Below are 26579 nucleotides of genomic sequence, written 5' to 3'. Positions count from 1 at the left end.
TGGGATCGGCACATGGGATCTATTCACATGGCAAAGGTAGGGGAGGGACATTAAGGTGGGCAGACTAGACGGGCCGTGGGCCCTTATCTGCCGTCTATTTCTATGTTTCTATGTTTCAGATATAATCTCAGGTTTGCTAAAGGGCCTTCAAAAATATTTCTGTCTAGCTATTTGTCCATCAAACATATTAGAGCATATCCCTTCCAAATTTTTGATATGGTTAATAAACCTTGTTAATGCATGCTTAGGAAAAGGCCTATATCTAAAAACCGTATCCACCATTGCACTGATTCCTATACCAAAGACCATGAGACTAGATTTATCAAAAATAGAGAACTTAGACCAATGGTGGAAACACCATGGCCAACTATGAGATTTTCTATACAAGGTTGATGGTTTTCATAGCTCACAGTATGGATTTGGATCTACAGTTTGCATAGAACAGAATCCTTATTGTTAGAACTAACCATAAATGTAAAGTCTTATTTAAATAAGGGCAAACAATATGTTTTAAACTAAACTAAACTAAACTAAACCTTAAGTTTATATACTGCGTCATCTCCACAGAAGTAGAGCTCGACACAGTTTACAGGAATTAAAAACAAAGAAAGGAGCTCCAATGGAAGTAAGGGGGGCTTGGTAAACAGGAAGGAGAGAGGGGAGGGAGGGGGAAGTTAAATTTTGGAGAAAAGCCAGGTTTTCAGATGTTTTCTGAAGTGTTGTAGGGAGGTCGAACTCCGAAGATGGGCAGTGAAGCTGTTCCACAGTTCGGTGATCCTGAAGAGGAGGGACGTTCCAAGTTTTCCTGTGTGGGAAATGCCATTTAGCGAAGGGAAGGATAGTTTGAATTTCTGAGTGGATCTGGTGGAATGAGTACTCGAGAGCCAAGATAGAGGAAAGAGGGGAGGAAGGATGCCGTGAAGAGATTTGAAGGTAAGACAGGCGCATTTGTAGCGAACCCTGAGGAAGACTGGGAGCCAGTGAAGCTTAGACAGAAGAGGGGCGACATGGTCGAATTTGCCTTTTGCGAAGATTAGTTTAGCTGCGGTGTTCTGAATCCGTTGAAGTCTGGTAAGACTTTTCTTTGTTAGGCTTAGGTAGATGGAGTTGCAGTAATCCAGTCTGGAAAGAATGATGGATTGGACAAGGACAGCGAAATGTTGCTGGTGGAAGCAGGATCTGACTTTCCTTAGCATATGAAGATTGAAAAAGCATTTTTTTACTAGGGAGTTGATGTGTTCATTAAAGGACAATGTAGAGTCAATGATGATGCCCAGAACTTTGCTAGAGTGCTCAAGCTGCAGAGTGGTGCCAGAGGGGAGTGGGATGAAGGAGGGTAGCTGATCCAATTTCGGGCCAAGCCAAAGAAGTTTTGTTTTGGTTTCATTTAGTTTCATTTGAAAGGTGAGAGCCCAGGATTGGAGATTTGTTATGCAAGTTGAGATGTTGTCAGAGAGGTTGGTGAGGTTAGAGTCAGTTTCGAGAAGGACAAGGATGTCGTCGGTGTAGGTGTTAAGTGTCTCAGAGGTAGATAGGTGGAGGAGTTTCAGGGAGGACATATAAACATTGAAAAGAATCGGGGATAGAGGTGAACCCTGGGGGACTCCGCAGAGCGGTTTCCAAGGGGAGGATGAGGTACCATTCATGTTAACGAAGTAGGAGCGGGAACGTAAGAATTTTGAGAACCAATCTAGGACTGTGGAATTTATGCCAATTTCGGAGAGTTGGAGGATTAGTATGTCGTGGTGGACAATGTCGAAAGCTGCAGAGAGGTCGAATTGAAGAAGGACAGCGAACTTGTTGCAGGAGTGGAGTTGTTGGACCTTTGAGATCAAAGAGGCTAAGAGAGATTCAGTGCTGTAGTTGGGTCTGAATCCATGTTGGTAGGGTAGGAGAATGGAGAATCTCTCAAGATAGGATGAGAGTTGGGTGGCTATGATAGATTCCAGCATTTTGGTCAGGAGAGGAATGTTGGCTATTGGGCGATAGCTGGAAGGAGTGGAGGAGTCCAGATCAGCTTTTTTCAAGAGAGGGGATAAGGAGATGCGTCCCATTTCTGTCGAAAATAGGCCTGAGAGCAGGGCGGAGTTTAAGAGTTTGGTGAGAGATGAGATGGCCTGAGCTGAGTTTTATTGCAGTTCAACATTTTGGCTGCACTTGACACAGTGGACCATTCCTTATTATTTCTCAAATTAAGTAAACTAGGTCTATAGGGTATGGTTTTGAAATAGTTCTCAGAGTTTTTGGACAATAGAACTTAGGAAGAAAAGGTAACAGCAAGTCTCAAGCCTGGAGAGCATTCTGTGGTGTGCCACAAGGCTCTCGATTATCTCCCTCCTTGATTAATGTCTGCCTAAGAACTTTGGACAATTTATTTTCTCCTCAGATACAACCGTTCTCTTATGCAGATGATATTTTTCTTCTCTGTCTAGTTAATGACCCCTTTGAGAATACCATACAATATATAAGGAAGATCATAGGTGATCTGAGTATGTGGACACAGAAAGATTTTCTCAATTTTAACAAACTGAAGACTAAAGTGCTCTGGTTTGGTAACTACAACTCACTGCCACATACTGAATTGATGCTGACAACAGGAGAAAAAAAATTAAAATTGAGAGATCATTGAAAGCTTTAAACATTATTATAGACTCTGATATTAACTTTGTTGACCAGATTAATTCCTTGGTTAATAGATTTTTCTTTCGATTAAGACAATTAAGAATGATAAGATCAGTTTTAAGTGAGGCTAGTTAAAGGACAGTTGTGCAAGCTATTCTACTTCTTTACTTGGATTACAAAAATTCTCTATACTGTGGCATAATAAAAAAAGAGTACAAGAGATTCCAATTTCTTCAAAATACAGAAGCCAGACTGATTTCTCAACTAAACCAATCTGAGTTAGTCTACTGCTGAGGGAGTTACACTGGCTACCTAATTTATGTTTGCTTGTATGGTCCATAAAGAAATATACAGAGAAAACTCCAATGGACTAGTCTCTAAGATCACAATTATGAGCTCGTTTTATAACTCAAGATCAACACAGTGTTTTAAGTTGACCGCTTCTTCTCTTTACATGTTCGCTGGAAAAAGATACATGAATCTACTTTTGAATTTCAAGGCCCAAAAATTTGGAATAATCTGCCACTGTGTTTATATAAACTGGACTCAAATTACCAGTTCAGTAAAATGTTAAAGATGTAACTCTTCTCTCTTTAATCCTATCAACTGTTGACCATATTTAATAGTTTAAGAATCTTACTGTAAACTTCATTAAATCCTTGCTGAAATTTGCAGGATATAAGAAACTACATGGTATGGTATTGTATAGTATGGAATGAAGCCTGGGAAAAGAAGATTATATTCAGATTGTGTGAGAGGGAGTTTCAGAGGAAAGGGAGCAAACAAGAGAGGCAGAGTAATGAGTATCCTTCATGTTGATTCTATATGTGGAGGGTAATTGCCATTAGGCCGAGCAAGACTCAGCAATGTGCAAAAAAGTATGAGTACATTGAAAATATGAATAGGTGTCTTAATATAAATTGTGTGATATGCTAAAATAAAGACATTCAATTTAGTTCTATAATATAGATGACTTACTAAAAGAGAAATGGCAATTTGAGCTTCATGAATTATAAAGAAGCTCGATGCTCAATTCTAGATTAATTTCAGCCATTTCAATGAAATATAATGTATTTGTAGAGAGAATTACAGTAGTCTGTGTGACTAGTCACAAGTCTGTGGATCAGAAACTGCAAATTGCTGTGGTCTAAAATGGTCTGATGCCTTGGACATTGCATAATGTGAGAAAAGGAGACCTAGGGCTCCTTTTACTAAGCCATGTTAGGGTATTAACGTGCAGAATAGCACACGCTACAATGCCGTGCATGCTAGACGCTAACATCAGCATTGAGCTGGCATTAGTTCTAGCCGCGTAGCGTGGGGTTAGTGCGTGCTAATCTGCTGTGTGCACTAAAAACACTAGCGCACCTTAGTAAAAGGAGCCCCTAGTAATTGGGACAATTTATAAATAAAAGGATAAGAATCATGTTGAATGCCTAAGAAAGTGATGTTATTTTTCAGGAATACAAGAGTGCCTAAAATTGATGACAATGCAGCAGAAAGAAGTAGCTTCTTACAGTGGCGTACTAAGGAGGGGGTGGGGGGGAGATCCACCCCGGGTGCAGCCTTAGGGGAGATGCACAGCCGGCCAGGTCCGGAAAACTCTACCGGGCCGATCAGCCTGCCTCTCCCCGATGTCAATTCTGCCTTTGGAGAGGAAGTTTGGGTCAGCCAATCGCTGCCTAGCTGGGCGGAACTTCCTCTCCGACGGCAGAATTGACGTCGGGGAGAGGAAGGCTGGTCAGCACGATGCAGGGAAGACGAGCTTGGGGTGGCGGCGGCTTTAGAAGGGCAAACAAATGTGTCACTGAAAAAAAAAAGGGGGGCCAGAACTGGGTCACTGAAAGCAGCATGTTTACTTCATTCGTGCTGCCGGTTGCCCGAAGAGTTGCAGCAGTGCTGCTGGGAAGAACAATGAGCAAGCACCGGATCCTGCTGGGGGGGGGGGGAAGAATAGCATGGGGAGGGTAAGAGAGATGCTGGAACATGGGGATGGGGAGAAAAGATGCCAGACATCCAAGGGAAGCAAGGGAAGGGGCTGATAAGAGATGCCAGACCATGGGAAGGAGGAAGGAAAGGGGGGAAGAAAGATTGGATGCACAGTCAGAAGAAGAAAGTGCAACCAGAGACTCATGAAATCACCAGACAACAAGGTAGAAAAAATTATTTTATTTTAAATTTAGTGACCAAAATGTGTCTGAATTTATATCTGCTCTCTTTATTTTGCGCTATGGCCCCCCTTTTACTAAACAACAATAGTGGTTTTTAGCACAGGGAGCTAAAATAGCGCTAAAAACTGCTATTGTGCTTTAGTAAAAAGGGAGGGGGGTATTTGTCTATTTTTGTTTGGTTGTTACTGAGGTGACAGTGCATAGAGTCATCTGCCTTGACCTCTTTGAAAAAAACCCAGAATAGGAATGATAATTAACATTTTCTCAGCGTACAGTGTGCTTTGTGTTTTTTTTTTTTTAATTTTATTGTTGATAGATCATTTTGACTTGGTCATTTTAAATGTAGCTTGCAAGCCCAAAAAGTGTGGGCACCCCTGAGCTAGAGCATTGAAGTTGCATGTTTCTGCCGTAAAGGTCATCTCTGATGCAACCGGAAGTTGCATCAGAGACAACCTTTACAGCAGTCATATGCAACTACAACACTCTGGCTGCTGTAAGAAGGCAGTTTAGACATCGCCGGCCACAGGGCAGGGAGGTTTGTCCAACTGGGCCTGTTGTCCGGGCCGGGGGGGGGGAGAAAGCGCCATGAAGGTAAGGGGCAGGGAGGGAGAAAGGAAGAAAAGGTGGGGTGGAGAGGAAAACAGGGTAAAACAGAGGGGGGAAGGACGCTGAAAGCACATGGGGAAGACAGAGTGGGAAGAAGATGCTGAATGGAAATGGGGAACAAAGAGTGGGGAGAAGATGCTTAAGGGAAATGAGGCATAAAGAGTGGGGAGAAGATGCTGCAGGAAAATGGGGAAGAGAGAGTGGGGAGAAGACTCTGAAGGGAAATGGGGAAGAGAGTGTTGGGAGAAGACGCTGGCAGGGAAGAAGACAGAGATGCCAGACTATGGGAAGAGCGGAGGGAAGAAGATGGGTGCCAGACCAATTTCGAAGGAGGGAGAAAGGGAGAGGCACAGTAACAGAGCAAATGGAAGATGCAGAGAGAAGAGGAACAGTGGATGGAAGGAAGAGAGTAACAAGAAGATGAGGAAAGCAGAAACCAGAGAAGACAAAGGTAGAACAAAAATTTTCTATTTATTTATTGCTTTAGGAGACCTGTGTCACTGTTTCTGTGGTGTTGCATTGTATGCAGAGTCCAGCTTCTTGCTGGTTCAATTTAACCTTTGTCTATGTATTTCTATTTTATCCCCCCTTTTACAAAACTGTGGAGCATTTTTTAGCACCAGCCGTGGTGGTAGCAGCTCTGATGCTCAGAATTCTATGAATGTTGGAGCTTTTACCACAGTGGCTAAAATTCACACTACAGTTTTGTAAAAGGGGGAGGGGTTAGTTTGTGATGACATATTCCATACTAGGCGAAGGTGTTTTCTGTGTTCTGTGTGTTCGAAAGACATGGTTTTCTGTTAGGATTGACGGTGTAGGATTGATCTGTACAAGTCTGGCTTGTTTAGTTTTACAATGGGTGTATTGATGTTGTACTGCTCACTGCAGTATGTAAGATGCTGCCTTTTCCTAGGTACTCTTGTGTGACATGTGGCTTATTACTAAAAATCATGTTTTTTGTACAGATGGGGGGGTGCCAAAAAATGATGGGCCCCGGGTGTCACATATGCTAGGTACGCCACTGGCTTCTTAGAAGTCTACATGGCTTGTGATTTAGCAGGGATTCATATACAGTGGTGCCTCACACAACGAACTTAATTGGTTCCAGGAGCAAGTTTGTTATGTGAAACGTTCGTTATGTGAAACACGTTTTCCCATAGGAATACATGTAAAAAAAAATAATTCGTTCTGCAGCATAAAATATGCTAAGATGACATAAAAAAGATAAATTTTTTGTTATTATTTTTATTTAGATACATCTAAAAACATACATCTCCCTGTCCTTTTACTTCCACTATCTTCCTATCCCATCTCTATTCCCTTTTGTCCCTCTCCCCATGATCAATCATCTCACCACCTCTCTCTTCCCTCACCCTCAGGGTTCAAGATTGCTTCCACTCTTTTTCCTGTTGTTCTCTCTGCCTGTCACCCTATGATTTAGCATCCCTTCTGCCCTTGTCCAATATTTCCCCTTCTCTCCCTTCCTCTCATCCCCTGCTCCAACATGTGCTTTCAGCGGCCTTCTCCCCCCTTAAGCGTCTTTTCTTCTCCACTCCACCTTTCCTCCCTCCCTGCCTCCACCTTTGTGGCGCTTTTGCACCCGACCGACAACAGAACAGGCCCGGTCGGACAAATCTCCCTGTCCTGTAGCCGCGAATCTAAATTACCTTCTTACAGCAGCTGGATTATTGAAGCTGCTGTAAGAGGTAATTTAGATTCGCGGCTACAGGGCAGGGAGGTTTGTCGGCCGGGCCTGTTGTCGGTCGATCGGGGGACCTGACCAGCTGTGCACATTCTTTGGGGCGGACCGCCCCCTCCCCCCTCTTTCGTTCGCCATTGCCTTCTTCCTACCTGCCCTGCCGCAGCCGCACACAGCCGAACGGAAGTCTTCCTGATGTCAGCGCTGACGTCGGAGGAAGGGAGGGCTTTGCTTAAGCCCTCCCTCCGACGTCAGCGCTGACATCGGGAAGATTTCCGTTCGGCTGTGTGCTGCGACAGGGCAGGTAAGGAGAAGGAGACTACCCTCGCGGCTCGACCAACCCCGCTGCGATCCAACCCCGCAGGAACCCCGGACTTCGTTGTGTGAAACGAAGTCCGTTGTACGAATCAAGACATAAAGTTCGTTGTGCGCAGCGTTCGCTGTGCGAGGCGTTCGCTGTGCGAGGCACCACTGTACATGAAAAGTTGAATGTAATCTATGTAACAGAAGGAACTAATCCCAAGGGCTGAATGAATATCTCTAGGGGAGATAAAATGATGTTCAGAAGAGCAAGTTCCAAAATGGAGGTTTGTGGTATATCATAGACAATGAAGAATTGCCTTGAAATTTTAATTATTAAAAAAGGAAATAAACCAGGGCAAATTCCGCCAGAAGGCAAAGAGGGTGGTCAAACAGAATAGAAGGCAGAACTTAGATCTAATGACCATGATCCTGTGTCTTGTTTCTGTCATATTTGATTGGTCATGACTAGGGCTTTATATTCACATATGGCTTCATATTCACAGTATAAAAATGTTTAAAGCATTATTTATTGGATAGAAAATAGATAGGCAAAGAGAAAGATGAGAAAGTACTGGGGATGTGGAGCTTGCTTTGGACCCCCTACTGTTTTTTTTTTTCTGCTTTTTCTATGCTGACAACTCCTCAGCCACATAAATGCATGTGTTTGATTCTGCCACAAAATTACCCAGCAATGACAACTATGCTGTGAAAATACTGGTGTCTTATCCTTTCAAAGAAGCCCTGATTAACTGGAAAATAAACACTTAGCGCTCCTTTTATGAAGTCGCATTAGCGCGCGCTAAAATGCCGCCCGTGATAGCCGCTTCTGCCTCCTCTTGAGTAGTTTTTCAGCTAGCGCGCGCTAATCCGGTGCATGCGCTAAAAATGCTAGCGCACCTTCATAAAAGGAGCCCTTATATTTATAATTAAAGATACCCAATAGCAGAAGCCAGAAAAATAGCAAACAGGAATAACTGTACACTGTGACCTGGGTATAAACCTAGCTGTCTTGGATGGAGGGTTTTGACTTTCTCTACAGAAATACTGAGTGGGCTTTTTAATAGGGTTTTGAAGATAAAAGATAGATTGGGTGAAAAAGGGTACTATGAATATCTATTCTAAGTTTTTTGGGTGTTTTTTTTTAAAAGATAAATAGTGTGCTAAAGCAGTGCTTCCCAAACTTGATTCTGGAGTCACCCCAGCCAGTCAGGTTATCCACAATGAATATTCATAAGAGAGATTTGCATGCACTGCCTCCAAATATCTCTCATACCTATTCATTGTAGATATCCTGAAAACCTGACTAGCTGGGATGCCTCCAGAACAAAGATTGGGAACCATTGTGCTAAGGCATCTGAGTGCAAATGTTAGGGCAGTGGTCTCAAACTTGCGGCCCAGGGGCCACATGCAACCCACCAAGTACTATTGTGAGGTCCTCGGTATGTTTATCATAATCACAATAGTAAAATAAAACAGTTTCTTGATCATATGTCTCTTTAGCTATAAATTACAATATTATTATTAAGACTTAGCCAAAAGGAAAGATTTATAAATTAGAAAGAGTTTTACCTCATGCAAAATTGTCATTTCTCTAATAAGACATTAATTATTTTTTTCTGAGGCCCTCCAAGTACCTACAAATCCAAAATGTGGCCCTGCAAAGGATTTGACTTTGAGACCACTGTCTTAGGGTATACTACTGTGCGAATACATAGCTGGCACTTATAAGAAAGTATACATTCACACGAGTGCTAGTATTCTATAAATTAATGTGTGCAAATGGCACGTAACATTAGGTGCACTCATAAAGAACTGGGAGGGGGAAGGTTTATATTAGTTTATATTGGGCAAACCTGAATGCAGATTAAAATTAGGATTTGAAAACATTTAAATGCTATTTGTACTTTTCAGTACTTTTCAGTCCTTTGGTGGGCCATTGGCACTTAAAATGATATTTATTATCTGAATTATGCTACGTTATGTTGAAAGCCATTCTGCTGACGTGGCGGAGAGAATTTATCATCCATGTGACAAAAAAGAGCAATGTTTGAATTATGAACCTATTATTCACCTAGATGGTTTTAACTGAGAGATTGTGAGGTTAGCCTTTGTTCAAAACAGTGAGCATAAATAAAGATACTTTGGATATTAGCAATTCAGGGTGTTTCATCTTAGTTTGGCTGATTTCTCTGGATGTCTGCTCTGGTTGGCTGGTTTATATGTGCTTATTTACACCGGGCCTTTATAAATTTTTCATTGACAATTGCTTCTTTTTTTTTTTTTAACTTTCTTTATTGATATTTTGAACTTGACAATGTATACATTTGAAAAATCAAAAAAAACTGTATGAAAATACATTATTAACATCAGAATTATTACAATAAAGATTTTAAATCCCTTCTTAACCTATAACAGTAACGATGTATATTATACTATCAATATTATAAAATATTATGAAATTTATTCCTCAAAACTTTAATTAACCTGTGGCTTTGTAAGAATACATTGCTCTTATACACTCAGGTTCATGCATCAATGCTCTTTATAGAATTGCAACTGTTTTTTTTAAAAGTTGCCTTAAATGTAGGCCAGCATTTTACATAACTACATTTAAGATGCCTGTCATACGCCTACAGAAGTACTAGGGTCACCTAAGAATGCCTAAGGCCACTTCCAGCATAAACCATGCCCACACTGGCCTCAGGCATCCTTAGGCATGCCTAGATGCTTCCGTAGGTACACGAATGGTGCCTTCAGAGTAGGTGCCATGCGCCTCATTGATTTATTATTTTTTTAAACATGCATCCCAATTGATTAGTTAGATGTAATAGGACACCTATGGCCGCCTAATTTTGGGATGCAATTACTCAAATCTGGGCCTCATTTTCCAATGAGGTTTACAATTATCTCTGGGTTTTAGATTTATTTGAAATTGGTGTGCATTATTAATAATGAAGTTATTAATCTTCTTTGAGTACCTGATTGTAAAAACCGCTTAGATAACCTTGATAAGCGGTATATCAAATCCTAATAAACTTGAAACTTGAACTTGAAACTTTATACCCCCTGAGAAGCCTTTTTTGGGGAGAAATGCGGACCGTGTAAAACTTGCAGGTAAGATTAAAAACATTGCCTGGAATCAACAACCAGGGTTTATTAATCAGTTCTTTACTGTATAAGGTAAGCATTGTTTGGACTATGTAAGATGTATTTTTTTCAAAGATTTGCTTGTGATGAGCTGAGACATTCTAGTAACCTTGCTGCTGTGACAAGTATTGTTACCAAGATCGTTACTGTTATGGATACAGTTTTTCCTTACTTTTGCAGTTTGGTATATAGGCAGTCCACAGGTTACGAAGGGATTCCGTTTTTTAAACCGTTCTTAAGTTGAATTTGTATGTAACTCAGATCCTAGCATTCTTCCCACCTTCTCCATCTCCTTGAGGCCTCTCTTGCAAACCTTTCCATCCATCCCACTGTTCCCTCTCCACCACCACATCCAACATTACTCCCTCTCATCTCTCTCTTCTCCATTCATCCTTACCTCACTCCTCTCCCACCACCATGTCCAAGCCGCATTAGCCCCCTTCTTTTACGAACGCATAGCATGGGTTTTAGTGCCGGCAGCGGTGGTAACTGATCCGATGCTCACAGAATTCCTATGAGTGTCGGAGCAGTTACCACCGCTGCCATCACTAAAACCCGCGCTATGCATTTGTAAAAGAGGGGGTAGGCTTTTTTATCGCTGGCCATGGCGGTATTAGCTGATAGAATTCCTATAGTCATTAATTAGCGAGATAGAAGCTTTAAATAAACAATAAAGAAGTTCCAAACCAGTACATAAAAATTTACTGAGGATGTGGCATTGTTTTCTGGTAGGTAGTGTATTTGAGATCCTTCAGCTAGCATTTGTTTGAATGAATTACCTTTTAGTGACCTACAAATGTTGAGAGTTCTCAAGTAAGAGCAAAGAAAAAAAAATCAAAATACCCTACTAGCAAAGTGATATTTAATTTAATAAATTACATTTTTTAATATAGCAGAGATTTTGGTAAAATAAAATGTATACTGTAGACAGCATAGCCCAGTGCTATTTATATCTGAAAACATCAGGAAAAAATACTTTTTTTTTTTTTTGCTCCATTAATTTACAGTTCTTATTTGATGCACGCAATGTGATCACTAATGTAGCAGCAAAATATGCAAGGTCAGCATTGGACTCTAAGATTCCTGGAAACTTTACTGCTTTCACCAAATTACAAAATGGGATGTATGGTAATGGATGTCTACTTGGAAGGTGGCAGGTGTTACTTTAGCTGTTGGTTTTTTTTTAATCCCCATTTAGATCTGTCACTAATAAATCCATTTTACCTTCATGAAGACAGCAGCAATGTATTCAGACCTTAGATTATGTCACCATATGCTAAACCTTGAATAACTGAGAAAGAATAATACAGTCATGTTCGTTGTAGCACAAGGTCACTAATCAAAAGAACTGTTGCCATTTTCTAATCTCACAGTCACTCGATTAGACAGTTTACATTAGAAAGGTTTCTTATGCAGTACAAAACTAGATATTGCCCATAGAAAATTTTGGAGGGGTCAAAACTAGAGAGCTGCATGAGAACGGGGACGATGGGAATCCCGCGGGACCAGCGGGGATCCCGTGGGTTCCCCCTTTGGGTCACGGTGATCCTGTGGGGATGCCTCCTCGGGTCATGGGGATCCTATAGGGACCCCCCTCATGGTCGCGGGGATCCCGCAGGGTTGGAGGGAGCTTGGTTGTGACGCATGCTCCTTTAACTGCCCTCAATGTAGCAATGTAGTCTTCTTTGCAGCTTGCAGCGCTTTCAGCACGCCACCAATAACCAACCCAGAAGTCTTTCTCCGACGTCAGAGCTGATGTCGGAGGGAAGGCTTTGCGTCAGCCACATGCAGTGTGAAGGCCCGCTGCCCTGCAAAGAAGTGCGGTTGGAAGTAACATAACATAACATAACTTTGTTCTTCTGTACCGCCACAATCAGACAATTTCTAGGCGGTTTGCACCAAAGAGAGCTGGACAATTAGTGAAGTACAAATAGCAAAAGTGCATCATATTTCTTAAGAATAGTCAGAGTAGAATTATTGTTATTAATATAACTTCTATTTAGGAAATGAATTTATCAAACAATACAGTCTTAATTTCTTTCCAAAATGCAGCCTGACTCACTGATGTAATTACCCAACCACTGCTGCCTCCTGCTTCCCTGTAGTTGATCTGTAGTTGATCCAGGTGTAGACTCAGCAAGCTTGTTTTTGACGCTGATAGAGCCTTTTATTGAGATGCCAGATTCAGATATGTAAGTAGTGGTAGAAATATTCTTTCTTGCGTAACATTGCAAGTGATGTCTTTTCGGCATTAACCGCTTTAAAAATTATGAATACACTCAAGTTTAAATGTATTGCTTGTATTGTTGTTGTATTTTTCCCATTTTACTTTACTTTGATGACACTTATGTACTTGGTATTTGCACGGTGAAAAATTAGTCTTTTTAGTATCCAGACTCGTAGATCAGTGACTGATTACTGAACCTGTGGATTCTGGTTAGTAGCACTTACAGTGAGAGGTATTATCTGTATGGAAAGTCTGGCAGTAGGTTCAAATGGTATGTTTTGTTTAACCAGGGGACTAGCATGTTCTTAAAAAAGGATCATTTTATGCCTGCCTCTTTTTATGCACTAATATTTGTATTATGTGTGTGTGTGTGTGTATAGGTGGGGTCAGAAAATGAGGGAGGGAGGGAGCGGGCACACAAGCGTTGCAACAAGGAGGAAGCACATTCAGACATAGGAGAGATCCAAATGGACACAGAAGGGGGAAGGAGTGCGTTTTTGGGCATAGAAGGCATGAACTTGGGAGAGAGGATGAAAGAAGGGAGGGAAAGAGATACTGAGGTGGGGGAGGAAATAGAAAAGGAGAATTGAGCGTGGGTATGTCAGTGAGAGGGAAAGAAAGATGGTGTACACGGGGAATGGAAGAAAGAGGAAAATTTTTGGTCATAGGGAGGGAGTGAGGTACAGATTAGAGAATGACACGGTGAAAAAATTGGTCCCCGTCACCGCCCCGTCCCCGTCTCACCATCCCCGTCACCGCCCCGTCCCCGTCTCACCATCCTCTTCACCGCCACTGCCACCCCATTCACCGCCCCATCACCGCCACTGCAATCCCATTCACTTTTCTTTATTTACGTATAAAGGAAACATTCTTTAAAACTTTAAAACTTTAAAACTTAGTTAAATATTAGTTAATAACTATACAAAAACAAAACACGCAGAGAAAAAATTAATTAATAAAAATTCTCAAAACTGACACATTTTGATCACTAAATTTAAAATAGTTATTTTTCATAGTTTTTCAATCACTAATCTTCCACCACCCCTGGGGCTAGCAATGCAAAAACAAACACGACATGTACTTTAAATGCTGCCGTGATTAGCATAGTGACCGCGGCTACGGCTGCAAGTCTCCCCTCCCCCCAGCGATCACGGCAGGAGGGCACCCAACCCCTCCTGTAGACCCCCCCAACGGCCCTCCCGACAATCGCAGCAGAAGGGTACCCAACCCCTCCTGCCGGTCCTCCCAATGGCCTCCCCTAAGATCGCCGGCAGGAGGGTACCCAACCCCTCCTGCTGGACCCCCCCCCAACGAACCTTCCCACCCCGGAACCCCCTTAGTCTTACTTTCCAAGTTGGACCGGACGGCTCCTCACACGTATGGCCAGCAGGCTTGCCTCCGTCCAAATGAGGCGGGCCCGCCCCTACCCTGCCCAACCCACAGGATCCTAGGGCCTGATTGGTCTAGGCACCTAAAGCCACTCCCGCTATAGGAGGGGCCTTAGGTGCTTGGGCCAATCAGGCCCTAGGATCCTGTGGGTTAGGCAGGGGAGGGGAGGGGCGGGCCCGCCTCATTTGGACGGAGGCAGGCCTGCTGGCCAGACGAGCGAGGAGCTGTCCGGTCCAACTTGGAAAGTAAGACTAAGGGGGTTCCGGGGTGGGAGGGTTCGTTGGGGGGGGTCCAGCAGGAGGGGTTGGGTACCCTCCTGCCGGCGATCTTAGGGGAGGCCATTGGGAGGCAGGGGAGGGGAGGGGCGGGCCCGCCTCATTTGGACGGAGGCAGGCCTGCTGGCCAGACGAGCGAGGAGCTGTCCGGTCCAACTTGGAAAGTAAGACTAAGGGGGTTCCGGGGTGGGAGGGTTCGTTGGGGGGGGGTCCAGCAGGAGGGGTTGGGTACCCTCCTGCCGGCGATCTTAGGGGAGGCCATTGGGAGGACCGGCAGGAGGGGTTGGGTACCCTTCTGCTGCGATTGGCAGGAAGGGTTGATCTGACAAATGAGGAGCACGGTGAAACACAGGTAAATAGCGGTTCCTAGAAGGGGGTACATTGGCCGGCGGGGACAAACCTGTTCACCGTTTCCGCGGTCGGTGAATGGCCTTGTCCCCGTCACCGCAGCGACTGCTAGTTTTCTTCCCCGTTTTCGGCGGTGACCCGCGGCTTAAATGCGGTGGCCGCGGGTAAACCGTCACCGTGTCATTCTCTAGTACAGATGACAGGGAAGAGAAAAATGAGAGGGAGAAATGTGGTGGAAAGGGAACAGTGGGACAGATTGAAAGGGATGCAAGAGGGAGACATGTTGGACATAGTGGTGAAGGGAATAGAGGGAAAGATGGGGCATGGTACTGGAGAGGGGTGATGGAGAAATGTTGGGCATTGGGCTGGTGGGTAGAGGAGAAAGATGCTGCACATGGTCCAGGGGATGAGAAAGGGATAAATGCTGGACCATGGTAGGAGGAACCAATGGACAGCAACAGAAGAATTTGCAGAAGACAGGAAAGTGGAAAAAAAGAAACTGGGACCAACTTATGGAAAAATAATTCTCCAGACAACAAAGGTAAAAACAGAATTTATTGACTAAAATATGTTAGCTTTGGGAAATGTATATAGCAGTTGTCTTTGTATTGTATTCAAAAGAAAAGGAAATGCATTTCTGGTTTTATTTCTCCAATGCTGAAGTACTTGCTGACCCTTGCTGTGACTGGTTGGGATTCCCAAGCACCGCAAGCAGAAGACTAGAAATGGCCAGAACTCCTCTCCAAGAAGCGCAGCAGTCGATGGCAGCATCCATGAGCCACTGAGGTGCCAGCATCTGTGACTCAGGGATGCTACTGTTGCCTGTCAAGCTTGGCAAAAGGGACCCCTGGCCACCTACAGAGGAAGTCTTCAGCTGACAGCTTAGGGGTCCTTAGCAGCTGAGTGTTTATATTTTATATTTACATTAGAGGCTCTGGTAGAAACCAGTTTACAAAGTATGTATTCTTCCCAATTAATATTTCCAAATTAATAAAATGTCTTTGCTTATTTGTAAATGGGTCTCTACCAGAGCCTTTAATTCAGTAGCATAATTAAATTAAATAACTATTTCTGAAGTTTATAGGGAAATTTGATTCCAGCAGGGATGGGTTTGACTCCTAGCAGGGATGGGTAGGGACGGGTTTGATTCTCTAGTCAAAAGAGCATATGCTACTTATGAAAGACCTACTCCTGGATCTCTAAATTTGCACACAGAATACTGTTTACAAGATTACACTTTTGTGATGATTGGTTTTTTTTTTTTTAATCTTTATTAAATTTTCAAGGCTAATATAAAGTGCATAAAATTGTACATACATTAATAATCAGAATCAGCACTTACAATTCATCAGTAACATTACAAAATGAATTACCCCCCCCTCTATCTAGTATATTCAATCAAGTAATAAAACAATTACCCCCTACCCCTTCCCTCCCTCTCACCCTTCCCTGGATGTGTGCATAATCTAGAGCAGGGGTGTCCAATGTCGGTCCTCGAGGGCCGCAATCCAGTCGGGTTTTCAGGATTTCCCCAATGAATATGCATGAGATCTATGTGCATGCACTGCTTTCAATGCATATTCATTGGGGAAATCCTGAAAACCCGACTGGATTGCGGCCCTCGAGGACCGACATTGGACACCCCTGATCTAGAGGAAATTAAAGGTAGGAGACAACTATATCAAAGTAACAAAAGACATCAATGGACCCCAAACTAATCTGAATAATTTATTATGTCCCATGTCATCGTTCATTTCTTCATACTTTTAGCATAAACATACATTCGCCCACCAAAAGGTAAAACTAAGATGATCCCAATTTTTCCAATTGTGAGTAACCATTTGCATGGCTATCCCGGTCATGATCAGGAAAAGCCGGCATTTATACCGATCCAATGGTGATTTAATACCCAATGGCGTCCTACAGATAACTACATCATAGGTTAATGGAATCAATGAATCCAGTATGGTATTAATATGTTCCCATATAGACCTCCAAATATTGAGTATCAAAACACAATAAAACACCAGATGATCCAGTGTCCCTATGTCAAGATGACAGTGTCAGCATCTATTAGAACTAACTTTTGTAATCTAACAGGGGTCCAAAAACTTCTATGCAACAAAAAAAAACATGTTTGTCTCATAGATACTGATGCTGTACATCTCATTCTCCAAATCCAAATTCGTGGCCATTGAGACACAGAAATCTGCTGTTTTATCGCAATGCTTCAAATGTCTTTAAGACTAGTTTTAGATTTCTTGTTCAAAAATTCAGATATTAATTTATACCACTTGGCTGCCTGATGCCCTAGCAAATCTGTCTGGAAGCGTAGGCCCGGCAAGCTATACTGATCCTTTAATTTTCACCAATCAGGGAACCCTTTCTGAATGGCCTGCTTCAACTGCAACCACTTATATGCTTGAGACTTTGAAATACCGAATGATTGTTGCAGTCGTGAAAAATCAAGCATTTCTTGCCTGCTGCTCCTGAGACTATGCCGTGGTTAAGGAAAGACTGTGCTGTGTGCTTTTGAAGCCCTTTTTTCCCGATGAAGCAGTTTGAATGTGAAACAAGACTTGTAGAAGGAGGGTTTATTGTTTTGATGTTTTCTATTGGCCGGGAGTTCGTTCTGGGAAGAGTGTGAAAAGTGTGTTTGGGCCTCCATAGGTAGTGGCTGAATAATTTTTTTACCTCTGGGACTGAGGTATTGCAACATATGAAGCTGGACTAAGTTGGAACTCTGTGTGGGACCGTGTTGAAGCACGGCTAGCTCCTAGTGTGCTTGCTGCGTGAAGCCAGCCACTGTAAGACCGGAGTGTGTGTAATTGGAGCCAAGATAGTTTCTGGATTGGCCTGGATGAACCACTGTTGCTGCTATTTTTTCTCCCAGCTAAGTACTTGGCTTTTTTTGTTGTTTTGCTGTTTTTTTGTGCATTTTTTGTTGCATACTACAGTGTGACTGTACACTGTTAATTATACATATTGCTCTACAGTCGGGTGGGGTTCAGGTTTTTTTTCAGACTTGTATCTGAGTTTTTTACTGAACTTCCCACCCAATGTGTAAAAGGAGCCGATGATTAATGACATGTTGCCTTGTTGGATATAAGTACCTGACTTGAAATTGTGTATTCAGTCAGTGTGTCTGAGGCTCGTTTGATTAACTCTTTGAATGCAGGGACAGTGATTTTTTGTCTGTAAGTTATATACTTGAAAAGTAAAAATTGACAAAAAATACCTTTACAATTTTGTGCAAATTATCCACCTAATCCTTATGTTCGCCATTTGTTGGGGACTACTGTTCTGGGATTCAAGCACAAGTTGGATGCACACCTTCTTGCATATCATATTGAGGGATACGGTAAATCCGAGTCTCCAAAAAGGAGTACCTAAATGGGCTGCCGCATGTGCGGATCGCCGGACTAGATGGACCTCAGTCTGATCCGGTGAGGGCGTTTCTTATGTTCTTATGTTCTTATTTGGAACAGGGTGAGACAGAAATATAGAGGGTCTCCGAGAGTTTCTTCCTTATCTTCTATTATATTTGAACCCACTTTTCAGGCAGATAGTGAGGGGTGGGGGGTTTCATGATGGGAACAAAGGGGTCTCATTTGTTTTTGTCAATTTTTAGATGTGAGGGAAATCAACCCATTTGAGGAACTATTGGATTTGTATTAGCTACTTCCCAGCTACGTCCCCTTCCTGCAAGTCAAACATTTTATTTCTAGCCAGGGATGGCTCCGGGAAGACCCTGATGATACTGTGAGTGTTTGTATTGCTATTATTCTTAGGGTAATGCTATATCCCACTTTCCCTTCCCCTCACCAGCTCCCTGACTGGGAAAATTAATAGCATACACAGATGACTGAAAGCATAATATAGGTTTATTCATACAATTTTATAAAAATGAAATCATGCAGTAAGGAATCAATAATTTGTTACCATATATTGCATCATCACTCTGATATCGGAGGACAAGCGACCATCAGAGGCAGCGCATTCATTTCATCTCAGCATCACACGGCTTGTCAGCAGTGGAGAAGTCCTGATTCCACTGAGTTCTGCCTGTCCTTTTATGCCCAGATTATGGTCAGGATCCGGTTTGTAACATGAACATATCACAGACAAGTTATGGTCAGGGTCCGGTTTGTCTATGTGTTCAAACATGAACATATACTCAAAGTATTATGGTCAGGATCCGGTTTATCTATGTGTTCAAACATGAACATATCACAGACAAGTTCACTAACCATTTATGCACATCCTGTCTTTCCCCCCCCTTCTCTCGATTGAATCATCCATATCCTGTCTTGCCAGGTGCAAGTTATCTTTCTGAACTCTAGTTCCCCTTTTAAAAAAAGAAAGTTGTTATTTGGTATTAGGATCCTTTTTTGCATGGCAGATGGTTTCTTAAACAGCCATTGTTACAAAAAAAAAACAAACTCTCAGACTACAGGTATGTCCCATACGTATCACATTCGGTCCTTAACAATGAGTGTTGTATGTAACCATCATCACTTTTTGTTGTTTACAACAAATGCCATATGCCACATAACAATTCCAGATAGATAAAATTATTACCAGAATAACAACTATTAACAGAGGATGGATGATCCAATCCAGAGTCGTTTTGGCTGAAGGTGAATATCCTAAAAATATATCCCACCAATGATGTGAAGTAGCATCAGCTATTCCTGATCCTATTGTCACTATCGAGTCTGCTGCAATAGTGGTGGTAAGCTGATGAGCCATAATACTTTGATTTAGGTATCGGATGGCACTCTGTATTTTGGTTGATTGAGTTAATATGTTCTTAAATCTGGTCAAATTTACATCCCAATTTGGAACATCCCATTTAGTGCTATTCCAAATGATAGCTACATCCTTATCTACATCGGATGTTAATATGAATGTGTCATTTTCCCAGTGTAATACTGAAATGTTATGAATACATCCCGAAAAAGGCACTGCCATTCCTGGTATCACTGGTTGATCAGTTACTACACATACTACTTGTGGTGCTATTTCGACCATATACCTATAGGTTATTGGCATAATAGTCCATTCACATTTGTTTACAGTATTTTGCAATAAACATGGTTCATATACAGCAGATTGTAATTTGCAAACTTTTCCACTTAAAGTGTTATCACAAAAAGTTAAATCATGAGTACGATTATGCATATCTATCACCTGTCCATAAAAGGTGGGGGTCCAAAAGTGTTGATTAGGAGCTGACCCAATTAGTAAAGGCATCACTATGTATTTACACATTATACTCTGTTTGGTTACATTGTAAATGGTAAAATATCCCTGACATAGGGTTTCCTCACACCTTATCCCCGAACTAGGTATTTGTAGCCAATGGCCTGCACGGATTACATCAGAAAAAACGGTCCTCCACACTTGTTCATTTGCTGTCAAAAGTTGTGTTTGAAAGACATTTTTCTGTTGTTGCTGTTGTAATGTTTGCAAAGAACATATAGTCCAATTGATTATGTGAGTAATATTAGTATCTATAAGGAAGGTTATCCACGCCAGCTGCTAGTGTCATTGGGTACCAAATAGTAGGCATCCAATTAGCTTGTATAGTTAAAGCATCATTAATTTTACTTCCAGCGTTATGCAGCCTATTTGCTAAAGATTCTATATCATAACTGTTTATTGTCCCGGTAATAGTTCCAAATCCTCCCAAAATAGTATCATACCAGGCTCTCCTATATCTACATCGACTAGAGGGAGGAAAGGTAATTTTAAATTGTACACGTGTTCGTTCCGCATGCTGACCCACCATTTCACATGTTGACGGTAATCGTTTAACCTGCCCTGGATCAATTTTTGCAGAATCTATATTTACAAAGATAATAAAATCTGCCCATGTAGTACGATTCTTAATAAGAGATGCATTAGTACATAGAAAATATTTGGGGTCTTCTAATGTCAGATGCAACACAGTTCCATTCCAGGTGCTACAATTTTGTATTGCCTGCCATTTCTGTTTTGTATTTAATTCTGGGAACACAGTCTTTAAGCAACATAGAAGTGACACATGGGCAGTGACATTTACCACTACTTGACTCTGATATAGGGCATAAAAGATATACCCTCTTCTGTCATTGTGAGGGCCTTTCCATATGTCCACATTAGTTGTGATGTTAGCTATTGTACATCTCTGTCCTTTTTCACAACTAAACTTTTCCTGTTGTCGTCTGCTGGTAGCACTTCTCCATCCCCATTGAAATCGAGCATTGTCATCCAAAACCAGACGCCTAACCGGAGTCCATCCTTCTACGTGACCCAAAGATACGATACCAAGGACTGTGAATACGCCTAGGACGATTAGGGTTTCCTGTAAAATTAAACACAATATTACTCCCGTAAGTAACATTTCTCCTGTGGGACATATTCCCATTTTTCTACACCAGGCCTCATTATCAATAGCGTATGGTCTTGTCCCACTGCTATCACTTCAGCGGGAGAGGGGGGACCATTTCGGTTGCTAATCCATATTTTGGCCCCAACATTTACAGTATTTGTGGATCCAAACCCTTTTGCCCCCCTAACCGTCAATTCTGTAGGGGCTGTGGTTTCTCTCACCGGAGCTATATATATAGGAATTAGCAACAGTTGTGCAATTCTTTCTCCCTGTGCTATTATTACATCCTCCGCACCTAAGTTAATTAGTATTACCCTAACCTCCCCTTGATAGTCAGCATCAATTACCCCTCCCAAGACAGTTATTCCTTTTGAGGCATAACTGGATCTGGTTACCAATTGCCCATAATGTTCTTTCGGAATTTTTCTCTGTGTTCTCCACAGCTCTAGTGGTGGAATGTGGTACTGCGGGTCAGTGTAAATCCTGGAAGGAAAGCACATGGTCATTAACAAAAAGAACAAAGAAAAGAAACACATGAAACATTTTCCCCTTGTTAAACATGACTAGTTCTTGTATCGCAGAGTCACCGTCTCTGTGTTGAATTGTTGAAAAGATTCAAAAAAGGGTTTTTTTTTCCTGAAACACAAAACACACAGATTAAATAGACTTATTTCAGGGTCCTGTGGCACCAAATATGGCCACAGGAAAATTTAAACAGACAGATACATTCTAAAATTAGACTGTCTTTTTCCTAACATCAGGGAATTATTCTTCTTAATCCATATTCTTTATTAGGTTCCTATCCTGAAGAGCTTACTTGTAAAAAGTAAGCAAAATTTCAATTCCGAATCCATCCACTTACATAAAAGTTTATTATAATTATTCTTTTCCGGTAACAAGGTTAACAAGCCCTTTGTTTCACATTTATTTCGATTTTCAAAAAAAAAAAATATATATATAGGTACTTAACCTCTACTTTTGTTAATCTTTTTATTTTAAACTTCCCAATTTAATTTTAAAATGCATTTAAATTTAATTACTCCCTAATCATACATTTCGGGCAATGCATACTTTCAAAAATACTTTATAAACCATGCAGGGGCACAAAAAGTCATATTCAAAACTAATTTGAAACACTGAGATAAAGGCAAGGAAACCTTTTTTTTTTCTCTCTTGCACACCGTCACAAACACAATATTTCTTTTAAGCATGGCATCTACCCTTTGAAATCAATCTTTTTCTTTGCACAAAATTATCCTTGAGCCTAATCGAGGGTTTTTTTTCTTCCATCTCCCCTACCTTAGCATATCCCTTACAATCAGGGAATTAACACATTTCACAAGCTTTCTTTCCACATTTTTGTGTTGTTTTTTTTCTTGTTCTCGTACAGAACTTTCAGACAAACAGCTCCTAAACTACTAAAATACCTTAATTGTTCTTAACAGCACAGATCTACACTGCAAAAACTCTTCCCTATGTGTGCTCGTAAAGTTTTCATTCTAAAAATCTAAAAATCCTCCTGCTGCTAACAAGGTAATTGCAAGTTACTACATTTGAAATCCCTCTGCTAGCTAATATTTACAACAGCATAAATCGATACCTGTGTTTGAAAAATTCACTCTTTATTCTTACTGGGATGCAAACCCACATGGTCGTCTAAACACTAAAAAAAAGTTATCTCTATTGTTCTCAACACAGCAAGAATCCCTTAGCTATGCAAACTCTGATCTCTCACTACGCTGATCTTAGCGTACAGAAGCCCTCTTTTCCTTCTTGTAATGGGCTGCATTCTTTTTATTACAGATGGCGGGTCTATTTCAGGGTCCGGACAGTGGGGTCCCTGGGGCAATCATCCCAATCCCTTCTAATCCTCCCTTTCCTTTTTTTATACTTATTTTGTGCCACTTTTACAGCTGCTCTTTCTGCTACATCCTGATAATGTTCCAGTTTATCCTTTAATAATTTACTATTACATTCCAGCACCAGACACCGTCCCTCTAATTCTAATCTACTCTGTTCTACTCTCCCTTTCTCATTAAGTGCCGTCTGCAACCGCTTGTGCACCCCACGGTATGCAGAGGCCAACACCCAACTCCTTCGAGCCAGGGTAACTGCTTCACCTGTTTTCACAGGGATTGTTTCAAGTACTTGTACACCATTCTTTGGTTTAAGTGCCGTCTGCAACCGCTTGTGCACCCCACGGTATGCAGAGGCCAACACCCAACTCCTTCGAGCCAGGGTAACTGCTTCACCTGTTTTCACAGGGATTGTTTCAAGTACTTGTACCACATTCTTTGGTTCAAATTCCCTTAACTCCTTATCCCATGATTCCGCCAATCCATGATTGGCCATTTCTGCCGCTATTATTTCATACGGGTCCCCGGTCCAGCCAGGTATCCCTGCAGGTTCTTTTTTAGATTTCTCCTTATGCCGGAACATTGTTCGGTCTTATTTAGGGAGATCCTGCCGACTACGCCAATTAATGTATTGCTATTATTCTTAGGGTAATGCTATATCCCACTTTCCCTTCCCCTCACCAGCTCCCTGACTGGGAAAATTAATAGCATACACAGATGACTGAAAGCATAATATAGGTTTATTCATACAATTTTATAAAAATGAAATCATGCAGTAAGGAATCAATAATTTGTTACCATATATTGCATCATCACTCTGATATCGGAGGACAAGCGACCATCAGAGGCAGCGCATTCATTTCATCTCAGCATCACACGGCTTGTCAGCAGTGGAGAAGTCCTGATTCCACTGAGTTCTGCCTGTCCTTTTATGCCCAGATTATGGTCAGGATCCGGTTTGTAACATGAACATATCACAGACAAGTTATGGTCAGGGTCCGGTTTGTCTATGTGTTCAAACATGAACATATACTCAAAGTATTATGGTCAGGATCCGGTTTATCTATGTGTTCAAACATGAACATATCACAGACAAGTTCACTAACCATTTATGCACATCCTGTCTTTCCCCCCCCTTCTCTCGATTGAATCATCCATATCCTGTCTTGCCAGGTGCAAGTTATCTTTCTGAACTCTAGTTCCCCTTTTAAAAAAAGAAAGTTGTTATTTGGTATTAGGATCCTTTTTTGCATGGCAGATGGTTTCTTAAACAGCCATTGTTACAAAAAAAAATAAACTCTCAGACTACAGGTATGTCCCATACGTATCACAGTGTTCCATTATGATGTAAACAATGTCTCTTGTGCTTGTATGTTAGCAATTTAATGTATCCATTTTTCATAAGTCTCTTTTGCTGAATGACAATTAAAACTGCTCAGAAGGATATTGAAGAAGCTGTCTCTTTTTGAGGATCCACCCTTCTCCTTCTCCAGCTCCCTCTCCTCCTCCTCTTGTGTGATTTATTAGCCAGGAAGACAATCCACTTTCATCTTCCCTTTTTCCCTCCTGAGGGAGCGTGGAGTATTCTCTATGACCTGGAAGCACTCAGAAAAAAATACAACAAGCAGACTCATCTCTCCCAGTCATTCAGGAAGCCAAAGGCTGGTGAACTCCAGTTCTCGAGCCTGAGGTGAAATTAATTTGTTCTTTGGCATAGGGGTTCAGGTAAGATGAAACTGAAACCTTACACACAGATTCTAATATTGCATGATCAATTAAAGTGCTATATTACTAACTATGACTGCTTGCTTGAGTCAAAGCATCTTTAATTCTGTTTTCTAAGAGTTCAAAGTCAAGCCAAATAAATCAAAAATACCTGATAAAACTTTGTCAAGCATATTTTTAAGTTTGTTTCAACTTTTCTGAGCCCTGAACAGTATTCTTATTAATTGTTATTCATAAATTATGGTATTATTCATGAATTTATGGGATTTGTGAGGGGCTGTGCCCCAATACCCAATGAATAAGGAAGGAGTCCTGTACAGTATTTTCTTTATTGAGAAATTTACCCAATTGCCCATTGTCAACTTAGAATCTACAATATATTAATTCCCAGTGTCTTAAATAAGTTGCAGAATTTAACTTTGGATCCAGCTAATACAGGTCCATCTATTCATTGGTTTCTCTCTTGTGTACTAGCCCACAATAATTTACTGTTTTCTTATAATTTTAAATTTCTGTTAAGACATCCATTGATATATCAGGTCAAAATATTGGAAAAGGCTATTAAATGGACATAAACAGACTGTAGAAGTCTTTAACCCCTGCCGAAGCAGAGAATAGCGAAACGGCTGAGCTCCCGTCAGGTGAAAGCTAAGTATTCAAGTTACATTGCAGTCTGAATAGTAATAAATTAGCATTATTATTAAACAGTCAGTAGAAGAAAGAGCTGTTAGGATGGGAGGCCATAAGAGAAGCGGAAAGACAGTGGTCTAAGCTGAAATGGGCGATAAAAATGGCTACGGACCTTTATGTGAAGAAAATAAATAAAAACAAGAGAAAAAGGAAGCCGATATGGTTCTCCAAACTAGTGACGGAGAAAATAAAGGCGAAAGAGTTGGCATTCTTGAAATATAAAAAACCCCAAGAAGAGGAGAGCAGAAAGGACTACAGGGTGAAACTGAAAGAAGCCAAGAGAGAGATACGTCTAGCGAAAGCACAGGCAGAAGAACAAATTGCTAAAAATGTAAAAAAAGGGAGACAAATATTTTTTCAGATATATTAGTGAAAGGAGGAAGATGAAAAATGGATTTGCTAAACTAAAAGATGCTGGGAACCGATATGTAGAGAGTGATGAGGAAAAAGCAAATGTGCTAAACAAATACTTCTGTTCTGTGTTCACAGAAGAAAATCCTGGAGAAGGACTGAGATTGTCTGGCAAAGTTACATGAGAAAATGGAGTGGATTCTGCGCCGTTCACGGAGGAGAGTGTTTATGAGCAACTTGAAAAAATGAAGGTGGACAAAGCAATGGAACCAGACGGGATCCCAGGATACTAAGGGAGCTCAGAGAGGTTCTGGTGAGTCCTATTAAAGACTTGTTCAACAAATCTCTGGAGACGGGAGTGGTTCCTGGAGATTGGAGGAAAGCGGATGTGGTCCCCATTCACAACAGTGGTTACAGGGATGAAGCAGGAAACTAAAGGCGTTAAACCGCCGGCCGCGCTAGCCGCTACCGCCTCCTCTTGAGCAGGCGGTAGTTTTTAACCAACGTGGGGGTTAGCATGTGATGAAAAGTCACGTGCCTTAACCCTGCTAGCGTGGCTTGATAAAAGGAGCCCTTACTGCAGGACATGCCAAAAGATCTAGAAGGAATTTTCCAATTTGCACATGTTAATCATGTGCTATTTATTATTTTTACTGAAATATTTTAGAAGGGGAGGGGGAGGGGGCAAGACATGGACAGGGAATGGCTTGGAAGCACTAATCAGTTACTACATTCATGTTAGTACATGCTAACTGGTAGGGTTAATGCATAAGTTTTCAAGTTTATTTAGTATT

At 41.5% G+C, this 26579-nt stretch overlaps 1 protein-coding gene across 1 annotated transcript; it reads right to left on the bottom strand.

Moving 5' to 3' along the window:
• Nucleotides 1-20296: 20296 nt before the first annotated feature.
• On the bottom strand, nucleotides 20297-21707 carry LOC117362896. The gene is made up of 2 exons (XM_033949986.1): nucleotides 21559-21707; nucleotides 20297-21136 (listed from the first exon to the last, which is right to left on the bottom strand). The coding sequence occupies exons 1-2, from the start codon at nucleotides 21697-21699 to the stop codon at nucleotides 20297-20299; spliced, it is 981 nt and encodes a 326-aa protein (XP_033805877.1). The 5' UTR covers nucleotides 21700-21707.
• Between the last annotated feature and the right edge of the window lie 4872 nt (nucleotides 21708-26579).

The sequence above is a fragment of the Geotrypetes seraphini genome, chromosome 6 (assembly GCF_902459505.1).
Source record: "Geotrypetes seraphini chromosome 6, aGeoSer1.1, whole genome shotgun sequence".
NCBI classification, from domain to species: Eukaryota; Metazoa; Chordata; class Amphibia; order Gymnophiona; family Dermophiidae; genus Geotrypetes; species Geotrypetes seraphini.
This window is presented reverse-complemented; position numbering and strand designations above follow the sequence as displayed.